The 13,686-nt window shown below is 42.0% G+C and overlaps 1 protein-coding gene across 3 annotated transcripts in view; it reads right to left on the bottom strand.

The window, feature by feature from the left end:
• magi3a (membrane associated guanylate kinase, WW and PDZ domain containing 3a) overlaps nucleotides 1-13,686 on the bottom strand; it is a 158,208-nt gene that overhangs the window by 35,684 nt on the left and 108,838 nt on the right. For all 3 annotated transcript variants that reach the window (XM_088640164.1, XM_088640165.1, XM_088640163.1), the window contains exons 5-6: nucleotides 7,257-7,460; nucleotides 2,870-3,038 (exon numbers count right to left, since the gene is read on the bottom strand). In XM_088640164.1, coding sequence (XP_088496290.1) covers nucleotides 2,870-3,038; nucleotides 7,257-7,460 — 373 coding nt within the window. The remainder of the gene's footprint in view (nucleotides 1-2,869; nucleotides 3,039-7,256; nucleotides 7,461-13,686) is intronic.

Raw genomic sequence — 13,686 nt, 5'->3', positions numbered from 1 at the left:
ACAAAAGGTGGTGGGAGTAGGGCTCAATCTACCTTAGCTGTGGTGTGGAAGCCGATTACTCTGGTTTGTTTCAAGAAAATACTGGATGAGATCCTTGGATTACTTAGCCACTAACTACTACCGTGGGGATGCAAGAAGTCACAGTGCAGTTCTTCTGATTATGAAAGGCCTCCGGAGAGCAAAGGAGGGAGACATTATCATTCTCTCATTCCTGAGCTCTAGAGGTCAGGTATTTCTATGAGCTTTTCAAACCTAGATTCATGCATGAACAGCCACCCATGTTTCCTTACCAAGAACAAGTGCAAACTCGGAACGCCAGCACTATCAACTCCAGAAATGCAGATGTTCAGGTATCACACATCTCCATTACAGCAGTAACTCAACATAAAGGCTTCCTTATTACTGAGTCAACAGGCATCCTGCTTTTAAATATGTAAGAAGACTAGTCTCTATGCTACCAAGAGGGCTAGAGGGGCCGAAAGGTCACAGTGGAGAGGGGACCTTTCTTGTGTTCTTGTGTTTCTGACCATTGAGCTATGTGTATGCCATACATTTTGTAGAGGAGGCAAAGAAATCATCAGACATTCAAAAACAAAGATATCATTAAGGAAAAAGGTGAATATTGCCTTTCGAAACTGAGAAATTGGGACTACGTTGAAGGTAACCATGGCCTGCAGAATAGAAGAAAAAAATTAGATGTTTGTCCTCATGCAGAAATGTATGCATCATGTGAACATAATTGTCACAAGTTGTAAGTTACAATACAAATGGAAAAATATTTCAACAGGGATTTCACAAAATTCATAAATATTTCATTAAATACGTGAAGTCCCTGGGTAAATATCAAAGGATCTTGCCAAGTTCCTTCTCGCACATGCAGTGCAGCACACACCTGCTGAAACAGGACCACGGGTCGCAGGCAACATCGCATGCAGAATACAGAGTGGACAAAGTACACTGCAGGAATCTCATGTGTACTATGAATAAGGCTAATGTAAGTCACCGAGAAAGTGTTTATTGAGCAAACTGCATTCATTAAGATGTGCTAAGCTTTCCGTGCAGCTTAACAACAGTGGGTTGGTTATGGAGTACCAGCATAAACTTGTTGGGCCACTGGTGAGGCATTCTGTGAGGCCACAGTCTGTTCCCAAGACAAAGAACAGGCTCAAGAAAGTAAGAACACTTAATAAGGATGCACACACAGGATACCTAAGGAAAGGTTATATTTTGGACCACGTGGACCAGGCAGACAGTAGGTCAGAAGCAGAAGAGGTTTTTACAAAGCAAAGAATGAACATGGACATTATTTTGCCTTCTGCGTCACTTACTGGTAGGAGTAATGTATTGCCTGGGCAACTAGAGATTCTATTAAGACTATTAAGCCTCTGGGTAAATGTAACACACATTGATTTGACCTTCCTGTAAATCTTTACATTGTATTAGTACTAAGTGCAGCATCTGTTTTTAGAGGGAACATCTTCTGAACTATATTGCATGCTGAAGAGGTTCTGAGTCAAAGCTGAGTAATTATCTAACGGGTTATTGAATACATTTCAAAACTGTTTTTTAGCTGATGTCCATCATTTCTCTTAGCATGAGCAAGTAATAGATTATCCTTCAGATATATCAGATTGAGGAATAACCATCAATGTTCATAGTACAATGCTGTTTAGTCAGTCAGATGTATGCTAAAATATTGAGTGGTTGTGCACTGCTTCTTATTAGCACATCTGACCCCCAGTAGGTCACTCGCGCAACTAAAAAAAAACAGGAACACTGCACAACTATTTTATGTTGTTTTTCTTTCTGCAACCTGTTTATGTTTTAACAATCATCCCAAATTTGACATTATCATTCAAAATCAAAATACAGGAGCTATAAACAAACTACGAGCCGTGTTTTAGCAAAAAGCATCATCTTCACAAATGAAAATATGGATGGTTATAGGGCACATACTGTACATTCAATATCTTCCTCTTGCATCAGTTGTGATAGTCCTACTTTTTAACCAGCTCTTGGTACATTCACATCCAAACATCTGCCTGGTTTGTTTTTAGATATGTTCTTCTACTTCACTAAAGTGAATCAGTGATGCTGTGCTACTGTTTCCCTTATGTCCATCCTTTTAAACTCAACAGGACTCAAGAGGAGTGATTGAAAAGGCAGGTCATAATTGTCAGCTATTTGACATGTATTCAATATTTCAGCTGTTTATTGCCATTTAGAAGGCAAGCTGGAGTAACTGGTCAAAATTAATGAATAACTGACTCATTCTGAAAACAGATTAATATCCATATTGAAGAAACTAAATACTTAAACATTCTTTTCTCCAATATAATTTGCTCACATGATAAAATACCAGCCATGATTTAGGTTTGCACTTGGCATTAAACTTTTTTAATTAAAGTGCTTTCTATTCAACTACCGTGTCTACAGGCGTGTATATGTAAAACAGCTCTTATTGTATTTTTTAACTATTTCTATCTATGTCAAGTTTCACTTAAATGAAACTCTCCATGGGGTGAAAACCATCGCAAAAGATATCTTTTTAGGCTAATTCTTGATTTAAAAGAGCACGCTATTTAGATTACAAAAAAATAATTCCCATAACATGGACATACCCAAATCAGCTGTTTGTTGCTATCCTTGTAAGGACAATTTCTTAAATTTCATCCCCCATCTTGAGAGCAATACGTACAGTATGCACACATGATGCCGATCAAAACATTTCTGTGTAAAATATTTAGAAACTATTACTCCAATGGTTTTAAACCTCTGTGAACACGGCCCACTACTGTGTCAGTCACAAGACCCTTGACTGACGCAGACTGCAGGCTCCTGCTCAAACAGGGCTCAGGGCAGTACTCACTCGATGAAGTACACCATGCCTGTCTCAGTGTAGGCCATCTCCCAGTTCTTGGGCAGAGGCTCCTGGTTATCGTCCCGGGGCAGGCTGTTCCACACTCTGAAATCCATGCTGCTGCTCGACTGGTTGTAGCTGGGCACAGCCTTCTTCCACTCGGCTGAATCTTTGTGCTCTGGGGAGAGAGAGATGACACAGAGAGTAAACTCACAGGGACTTCCTGGAACTCGACTGGCCATGTTTCACCGTGATCTCTGCTGAAACTGCAGGACTGATCCTTTCCAGTGATAGTGGAGCCCCTGGGATATATACTGCACCACACAATTTGCATTGCAGTGAGGTGTGCAGAAGAGCCTGCCGTTTGGATAAAAAGGCCTTTTGTGAGAATGTCTTCATGAAAGACCTTCATGTGAAGCTGTAAATTAAAACATCTATATTTGGTTGACATCATAAACCTAAACAGCTCTGGCAATTGTGTTGCACTGAATAACAGAAGCAGCTTTGCCACCTTTGAGCCTCAACTCATCATCAGATCTCAGAAGCCAGAGCCGGGTCAGTACTGGGGCAGGAGTCCTCCAGGGAAAACCTGGTAAACCGGACTTTCCACACCAGTGCACCAGTATGGTGACTGGGGACACTACGCTTTAGGAAGTGTTGTCCTTTGATTAATACATTAAACTGAGGCCTCCCTGCTTGGTTATTAAAGATCACAGGACACTCTGTGTAAGAGTAAAGGTGATAACGCCAGAGCCCTGGCTGATTTAAAGTTGCACAATGTGGTCAACATGAAGTCTCCCCAAAATTCAACTGATGAAGCAGTTTCTCACTTATCCTCCTGACCTGCTTTGAAGTGGCACATCCTGGCTACCTCACATCACCCAGCGTGAGACTGCACTTCAGTGCTGGATAAAGCAGGTCCCTTCATTGTAAAGGATCTCAAAAGTGCTACAGTATATACATGAGTATATGTAATATTATATAATATTATATGTAATATTATAATTACAGCCAGCAGCCATATCACCCTGCAACTCACAACTGGCAACCCAGCTAAGCAGGTGTGAGCCTGGTCAGTACCTGAGTGGGAAACCTCCTGGGAAAGCTAAGGTTGTTGCTGGAAGAGGTGGGGCCAGCAGGAGGCGCTCACCCTGCGGTCCATGTGGGTCCTAATGCCCCAGTATAGTGATGGGGACACTATACTGTAAAAAGGCGCCATCCTTCTGATGAGACGTAAAACCGAGGTCCTGATTCTCTGTGGTCATTAAAAATCCCAGGGCATTTCTCGAAAAGAGTAGGGGTGTAACCCTGACATTCTGGCCAAATTTCCCATTGGCCCTTACCAATCATGGCCTCTTATTAATCCCCATCTCTGAACTGGCTTCATCCCTGTGTTCTCCTCCCCACTAATAGCTGATGTGTGGTGAGCGTTCTGGCGCACTATGGCTCCCGTCGCATCATCCAGGTGGATGCTGCACATTGGTGGTGGTGGAGGGGAGTCCCCATTACCTGTAAAGCGCTTTGAGTGGAGTGTCCAGAAAATCGCTATAAGTGTAAGCAATTATTATTATTAATAATGATGATGATGATGATGATGATAATAATCCACTGTTACAATTAACCCCTATTTAAGTGACGATCTGTACAAAGATCAATAAAGAAAATTAACAATAGGACATTTTATTTAATTTGTGAGAAACTACTGCAAGGTACTGCTAGGACCTGAAAAGGAATAAAACCTTGAGACCTACATACTGCAAAACTATTTTCTCCTCCATTCTGCCGTCTTCCAGAAACCTTTTATTTTATTTTTCTCTTTATATTTTTTGTCAGTTGCCTACAATTTCTCTACTCTCCAAAAGCGGAACTGCCAATTGTGAGTCTCCTCTGTTTGCCACTACAGCCTCCACACTGCACAGGCTGAATGGACCTGCGTGTGCTCTCCTCCAACATGCCCACCCTTCAGAGCCATTCATCACTCCAGGTGCTGTGATCTCTGAGCTCCGTACAAGACTGTTAGTACCGACTGGAGGAGCAGTACATTTATCACCGAATCCACTGCCAAGCTCACTGCTGCTGCTGTGCATGCTGGCTGAATCACGCTCATCACACCCTTGCAGCGCTCTGCAGTCTGGGGAATCCCAGGCACTGACGGACAGTGGCACAGCCCAGGTTCAAACAGGCAACATCTGGATCATAAGACCTCACTGCACTGTGGCTTTAATGGTGAAGCTACCCTGGAGAGCCCAAGGCACCTCATTTTCATTGGTTTTGCTACCTCCTGTGCTCGGGAATGGCAGCGAGCATTGAGGGTTTGTCTCCTTTTAACTTCACTAGAACCAATATACAGTACGAGCAAATTCCAAACCACTAATTCAGAAATGTCATGCATATCAGAAGAAGTGTTTGGAAAGGAAAATCTGACGAAATTTAGGGTGTTTTTCCTTAACTGACCTTAGTGCTGGAATATGACCCAAATTTAAAATACAAGTTTACATCTGAGGCAACTATATTTCTAAGAAAAGTATTACCACACACAGTCATCTGCACACACAGCATTCCATGTGTTGAAAAGTAAAAAACAGGCTCAGACAACAATGCGGGCCTCTGAAAGCTGTTGTTTATGTCCCTGTCAAATAGAAAACTAAATAAGAATACAGCTGTGATGACTCCAGTATGTAATGTTGCAAGAACAGTGCTAGGGGCGACATGACGAGACAGAAATCTCATTACAACCTGATCTCTTGCATTTCTCAATGGATTCCATCAAATCAGTCTAAACTGGGGCACTCCTGCAGGATGCTGCAGGCTTTGGCATGATCGCCATGACCTAAATGATACTTGGAGAAAAATAAGTTAAAGTATAGGGACAGAGGCCTTAAAATTATGCCTACCAACATCCTTCAAAGACCATGCAATAGGATAGTCGTTTGTAAAGGTACAATACATTGCAGCACAGTTACACAGCAGGCATAGCAATTCTCAGATACTGTTCTCCTGGCAGAAAGTGCCATCATTTCTGTACCCTATGCACCTCACATATGAAAATAAACTACAAATGGCCTACACGTGGTTTAACTTTCCCTTAAGGAGCCAAAACTCCTCATACTGTACATATGGTCGGCCTTTCTTCCTACCAGCATTTCACAAATGCAGTATGTACACAGCCCAAAGCAAATACCGCTCTTCCAGGTTATTCATTTTTCTTTGACTAGGAAGGCTGATAATATTTGGTTTACTCCCAGCTGATATCTGGACAAACAATACCAAAAGCATTGAATGTGAATGGGTGGATGTTTTAACCACTATTTAATGCAGGTATTGTGTGTGAGCTGCCCTTTGGTCTGGTGGCTGGGAAGAAACAGTTTACTCAGGTTTAAAGATGGCTGCTGTCCAGAGCATGATTTGCATTGCCCAGCAGCAAAGGAGCCTGTTGTGTGTGGCGTCTCCAGGCTATGACTCTGACTCCGAGAAGGCATTTCAAGCTCCAAACCAAACATCAAGCTCATCAGGGCTGGCCTTATAAACAGGAAGGGCTCTCAGCAAGACCACATCCATTAAAAAGAGTTCGCATGAGGGTAGCGGTAAGCGCTGCGAGTCTAACTGCAGATGCAGATTAACACATGAAATATTTTCAATCAGGATTCTGGAATAGCTGTTTTGTATTTGTCAAATCTGTGGTTTCAGCATTGCCATACTTTTGTTTCTGCCAGGTTATTCAAGTTGAAGAGGGATATTTCAATATGGAAAATCTGGCTTTATCAGAAATTTGATATTGTAGCAGTGGTGCTTAAGAATCTGGCTTTGCATTTTCCTGGCTCCCTCATAATCCCCCTCTTCCTTTACAGCATGAGGCAGTAAAAGATCAGTTGTGTCGAGGAACCCCAATGCTTTCTCTTCTACCAAGACAACTGAAAGGTCAGAGGTCAGAGAGAAGAGGTAGGAAACAGGTCATACTGTAGGTTATCGATTGGTACAGTACAGTCAGCAACAAGTGAAGGAAATACGTCCTATTTTACTAAGACGACCAGCTGTCTTACTTCTGTCATGTTTCTTTCACGTCATGTCAGCTGTCTTTCTGGGACTCAAAGAAAATCTAGGTGGAAAATTACCATTCAAAATGTAATGTTTGCGTGCTTTTCGATATGTAAAAGCACCTCAGACATTTGTATTAAATGTCAAAGCTATACAAGTGTAACATTCAGACGACACCGCCACACTATCAAAACACTTATTGTTGGGGTCCTATGATTGGCTTTTGAGTTGTATCTTGGGGTGCAGAGCACCTTTGACAAAAATGCTAGGAAGAAACGGAAACGATTGGCGATGAGTGTGAAGTGCGAACTGAATGAGGACATTCAAGCTGGAGCTGAAAGCTCAGAGACCACAAGCTGACCTGTCAGCCCATTGACCATTGGCCTCTCCTCCTCCTCCTCTTCCTCGGGGGCTGCGCTGTCCTTCCGCTCCATCTTGCTGACAGAGGTGGTGCGCTTGCGCTGGGCCTCGGTGTCGAACTCTTCATCGAACAGAACCTGGTCCACCAGGTCAGGCTGCACCGGGCTGGGTTCTGCTGGGGGCTTGGGAGTGCCGTAGTAGTTGCCTGAAACCACACACAGCAAGTAATCAACGTGAGTTACGCGTTTCTTTGTAGTGCTGAAAATAGCACACGACCAAACGTACGAAATATACAGGATTATGAACAGGAAGAGGAAACAAAATTCTAGTAGAATCCTACCCATTCTTGACCCATGACATGGTTCCACATGGTGTTACACCCTCCCCTTCTGCAATCTTCCTTTTTTCATGTTTCAGAGAGATGAGAGAGCATGCACTTTTACTGAACTCTGCTAAACTTGGAACTTACATGTTATGAGATGTCAGACTCTTCCACTGACAAAGGTCAGATGGAAAACAAATTCACTGCAATCAGTACCTTCTGTATGATACAATGATACGTTTGCTATTCTTACCGATTATAGTTTCCCAAATCATATGATCGTTACAACTGTAAACTAAGAGTGTAAATACAAATCTGTTTTATTTTAATGAGAGCGTGAGAACTGGCTGCTAGAAACAAATTGATCCAAGTTTGACATGCACCTGTTTCTTTTAGGATTCCAGGAAAACTGTTTTACAGAAAATACTCAATTTTTGCATGAAATCAGCGGACACATGGATCCACTGTGTGGTACACAGTAGAACAGGCCCTGACACCGACATCCTTGGCTCAGAATGTTTCACAACAGCAAATAGCTCATGGCTGTATTTGAAAACCACTTCACACCACAGTCTGTTTATCACACTGCTTAAAAATAGCATCCACCATTAACAGTGTGAAATACGGAGACAGGGACACATAGTAAGCTCTGTAAATCAAATCTCTGGGAAAAGGAACATATCTTAATGTTAACATTTCTTTTGGAACGATTTAACCAATATCATATGAGTACAATTTTAAATCAAGTTTCAGAAGCCCACTACATATTCACTATCAAATTCTGCATATCAAAATCTGCCATAGCTTACTACACACACCTTGAGCTAATGGCCTGAAATTGATATACACTTACAGTATAAGTCACATTTGACTCTAGTGGGACTCAAAGCCACAACTTGTGAATCACTCCTAATGTCTGTCATTTTGGAAGCTGTTAGTCCTATTGTTTCAAGGTGTTTCACTTATACAGAAATTAGAAAACAATGACAGCCATATTTCTATTTTCACTCATGACTATTAACATAACCTGATCAACAAATTACAATTATCATAGCATTTCCTCTTTGTCTTCCTTTAAATGGCCAACCTGAAAGATTGACAGTATGTGTCACTTTAATAACCTCATTGCCATGTTTTCTTATCTGGGAGACCACAGTGTTAGCATTGTGATGAATGTTGCCTTCAGCTTGCTGTCTTTCAACAGAAATATCACCAACCTAAATAAAGGAAATTGTTGTCTAATTTGGTGTATTAAAATGTCAGAGATTTAGTTTACATTAAATCTCATAAAAGGGATGGTTCTGAATTTAATTTATTCATACATGAAACCCTTAATTAAAATTAATTATACCCTTGATTAAACCCCCTAATTTATGTATACAAAACAGATTCCACCAGGGAATTTGTCTTTTTAATTTAATTCATAACTAGTGAACCTTCAACTCTATCAAATTAACACACTAGGGGTAGCAACGTATTTGAATATCACAAAGCTATTCACTGTAAAGAACAAATTGCACCGTGAGTCAAGCAGCAATACTGACAAGATGAATCCAGGGCAAATTCTTATTCAGTATAACACCCTTCTAAAATAAATTGCTACAGGACACTTTCAATAAAAATAATGAGCAAATTCCAGGTCTTGGAGTGGTAGGTTGTACAGTATGAGTCAAAATTGAATTAAGAAGTCCAAATACTAAGGCAAAATAAAGGGGAAATTAATTAAACCTTGCAGAATTGGTCCTCACACTGAACGCATTCTCTTTCAATAATCTTTTTTACCAACAGGTCAGTGGAGTTGCCATGGGCACCAGAATGGGACCCAGCTATGCCAACATTTTTGTCGGCTGGGTAGAAGAACGCTTCTTCGCCTCCTACACTGGCTATGTCCCTGACCTCTACAAACGATATATTGATGACTGCGTCGGTGCCGCCACATGCTCCAACGATCAGCTTGAGTTCTTCCTGCACCATTTCACCAACTTCCACCCGTCCCTCAAATATACGGTTAACATATCTTCCACCACTCTTCCGTTTCTAGACATCCACTTGTCTATCAACTACCCCCGACTGTCCACTTCAGTTTATTACAAACCCACGGATTCACACAGCTACCTCCTGTACAGCTCATTTCACCCCAACCACACTAAAAACTCTCTTCCTTTTTCACAGTTCCTTAGGTTACGACGACTATGCAGCGACGACATCGACTTCGAGAACCAAGCCCTCGAAATGTACTCATTTTTTATCAACAGAGGATATCCCAGCAGTGTGATTGACAGGGCCCTTGCCCGAGCCAAAAACACCCCCCGGACCATCAGCCCGATCAGGAACTCCCGCCGTAACAACCGCATTCCCTTGGTGCTTCCTTACCACCCTAACACACTTCCTATCCCCAGGACCATTAACCAGAACTTTTCCATCCTACAGGATGATCCCTCCATTGGGGCCCTCTTTTCTGATCGCCCTATCATCTCATATCGCCGACCACCTAATCTGCGTAACCTCCTTGTTCACAGCTCCCTTGACTGCCCTCAACAACCATCCACACCAGGCACTTTCCCTTGCAACAGAGCTCGCTGTATCACCTGCAAGTACACAGCCACCACCACACTCATTCAAGGCCCCTCAGGACAATTCCGGATCACCCAGACAGCATCTTGTACCTCCAGCAACCTTATTTACTGTATCTCTTGCAGTAAATGCCCAGCCATCTACATTGGAGAAACAGGAAGGAGACTCGGAGACCGCTTCAGAGAACACGTCAGGGCTGTGAAGATTAAAGATCTCTCCAAGCCTATTGTTTCTCATTTCACCTCTGACGGCCACGATCACACTAATCTCTCCGCCTGTGTTCTCAAAGACGGGTTTCCGAACTCATACATCAGAAAGACCACCGAAACTAAAATTATTCTGCAGCTAGGATCACACATTCTCCCTTCCCTTAACGACAGACTACTGTTCTTTTAAATTTTCTCCATTCATTGGAAGTTTCATTTCACACCTCTCTGCACCCATTCTGACTTCACACCTCTTGATTGGCCTCTCTTTCTGTCCCCTGCTCCGCCTCTCACTCCTCCTCCCTCCCAACCTTTGTTCTCCCGCTACTTTACCTTTGCCTACTGCCCTGTCTCTCTCACACCTGAAGAAGGCTCCATGGCCGAAACGTTGTGTTCTCTTTCTTCTTTTTTTCAGCATGGAATACACCTATTACTTGTTCCTTTGCAGCCTACGCATGCTGACGCAGCTACCCACATTAATTAAACATTAATAGTAAAACAATATTTCACCTCTCCTAGTGTCACTGCTAAACAAAGTAAGCCAAGAAGGAAATCAGTCTTAAGAAAGTGGCTTTCATTGAGATTTCAACATTCAGTAATATTAAACCATACGGATGCTTGGCAGCAGTCCCCTGTAGCACATCTGAATCAGTGTTTTGTGTGTCAGCCTTCAGTGTTACTGAAATAAAGTCTGGGAAATAACTATCTTCCAGGCACTGGCTACACTCCCAACTTTGCATCTGATCTACAATACTGGGTTAATAAATCTGTGTTGATTTCACTAGCAGCGAAAGAAATTGTTGAATGAGCTGGGTTTGCAAGGCCTTCCTCCAATCTTAATATGCAATTCAGAGTGTCAGAGCCTGACATGCAGACAACCATTTGCATTTCTCAGAGATGACTTTATTATAAAAGGGTTCAGTGATCAAGATGAAAGGTAAGACCAGCTCTGTAATCTGTGCCTGACTCCAGCCACGGGAGACATTTATCAACATGTCGCTTTGGTATGATTAATTGCTCATAAACACAGAGCCTGAAGCTGCAGATGAATGTACATTAGAAAACATAGGAGGTGGGGGGGGGGGGACCGAAGAATTCAAAAAAGATTTGTAACACGCTTTGTCATGGTTCATCTTTCACTGCAGTCTGTGAAATGTGTCAAGAGGAGAGGTGATTGCTGTTATTAGTTATTGCATCCACCCCTTTTCAGCAGCTGCTTTATCCTTAGAGGCCCGAGGAGGGCCATAGCCTAATCCAGCAGGCAGTAGATGCAAGGCCGCACTACACCCCAGACATGAAGCAGGTCTGTCGCGTGGCAATACAGGAATACCAGTTTACCTGGGCAGCACGTCTTTGAACTGCTGGGAGAAACGAGATCCCTTTGGGAGGGGAGGGGAGGGGGCCCCAGTGCTGCCTTTAAGTCTCTCAGACGTTTCCAATCACTACCGTGCTAGACTACTCACACAACCATGTCTCCACTCAGAGGGGGAGGGGATTCAATCTCTGCATCGGGCCTATTCACGTCTGCTTCTGCAGAGAGGAGAAGTGCTCATTAAGAACACAGCAACCCTGTGCACAAACAGGCCCCTGCAGACACTGACCTGGCACTCCGGAGGGCAGTCTGTCTCAGCTTTTGCACTTCAAATGAAGCAGCCTCCTGTTCCCCACAGTCCTGGCAGCATGGAGCATTCATCAGAACGCTCACTGGAGCTGCACTGACTCTTGCCAGGCTTTTTTTTTCCTGGCAATGTGACATTTCTATACCATTGTGAAAACATTTTTTTTTTTGGCTAGTGCATCTTTTTTGAAAAGGTCTCTGTCTGCTAAATTAATATGGTCCTGGGGAGGCTGTTTAAATGCTTGCTGACGATAAACTGTAGAGCTGGCAGCTCTTCAAAAATAGAAAAAAAATATGCAGGCAGCCAAAAGAGAACATTGCTAATATCCAGGTAACGTCCCTATCTACCTCTGAAGCACAGAAACTAAAATCAATATTGGAAAGAGTGGTAGGAGTCTGTCTGGTCCATAATCAAATGGCACAGGGTCAAGTGAGTTTTTTGAAGAAGCAGAACTAGGACTCACACACAGGAGAATAGCTGACACATTCCGTGTCCTGATCTATCCACCGATTATACGCTCCTCTGTGCTGTATCAGACTAAAAAAAGGACATTTATATTAAGAAAGTGTGATTGAGAAAAACTGTGGAACTGACATGAACTAACTTGGAAGTCAATAAAAGAGAAAATCATACATAATATGCCATCTTTTGTGAAAAGGAAAATAAGAACAAAAAAGGAAGCTAGAAAATGTGCTATTGCTGAAAATAAATGCTTTTATTCTGTCTTTTAGTGGGAAAAAGATTAAGGAGTAGGTAAAATGCATTAACAATTTTAGTGGCAAAAGAGTACATTGAAAAGGACATTTGCAAATGTGCTCAATAACTACTTCATTGATGTCTACACTAATGAACGTGCCACTGTTACACCCACTGCTACAAAAAGAGGAATGTACTGAATGAGGTAACTTAACATGCATATTGTGTAAACTTCTAGACGCTACTATTAGGGCAAGCTAAAGTCCAATTTGTACAGAAATGCTGTAATTGAGGATGGTCTGGATGGGTTTTACTTGCTTAACAAAAGCAGCTGTGTAAAAACACTGAAAAAAGCACAAATACTTTTAGTGCTTCAGCTACTACTCAACTATATTCCTGACGAGAAGCTTATTCTTCAAGTTAAAGCTGCTGGAATTAATGGTGCAACATGCAGATGCATTCAAAACAGAGAAGCTAATAGCATGAAGGGAAGCATCTCCATTAGGCAATATGTGTTGTGGTATCCTGAAAGCCTGCATGCTGGTATAGCTGCTCTTTTTCATATATACATACAGTATATGGCTCTGGAATTGCCAACAATCATAGGTACTGTACTATAAGTCAAAATACAGTGGCGAGAACCAATTTGTGAATCCTTTGGAATTATCTGTATTCCTGCGGTAATTGCTCCTAAAATGTCAGCTGATTTTCATTTCTGTCATAATAATAAACACAATCTGATTTAACAAATAACACACAAACAACTGTACTTTTTCGTTCCTATAATGAATATACTGCTTGAACATTTAATTGCCAATGGTGGAAAAATAAAGTATGTGAACCTTTAGATTTAGTAACCTCGTTTAGCAGCAATGACCTCAACCAAATGACTCCTGGAGATAATAATGAGTCCTGCACATTGGTTTGGAGGTATTTTGTCCCATTCCTCTTTACAGAACTGTTTCGATTCATTTTTTAAATGTTTTTCATTGATGATATTTCTTCTCTCTTGAT

The sequence above is a fragment of the Lepisosteus platostomus genome, chromosome 7 (genome assembly GCF_059453375.1).
Source record: "Lepisosteus platostomus isolate fLepPlt1 chromosome 7, fLepPlt1.hap1, whole genome shotgun sequence".
NCBI classification, from domain to species: Eukaryota; Metazoa; Chordata; class Actinopteri; order Semionotiformes; family Lepisosteidae; genus Lepisosteus; species Lepisosteus platostomus.
The sequence above is the reverse complement of the archived record's forward strand: the minus strand, read 5'-3'. Positions and strand labels throughout refer to the sequence as shown.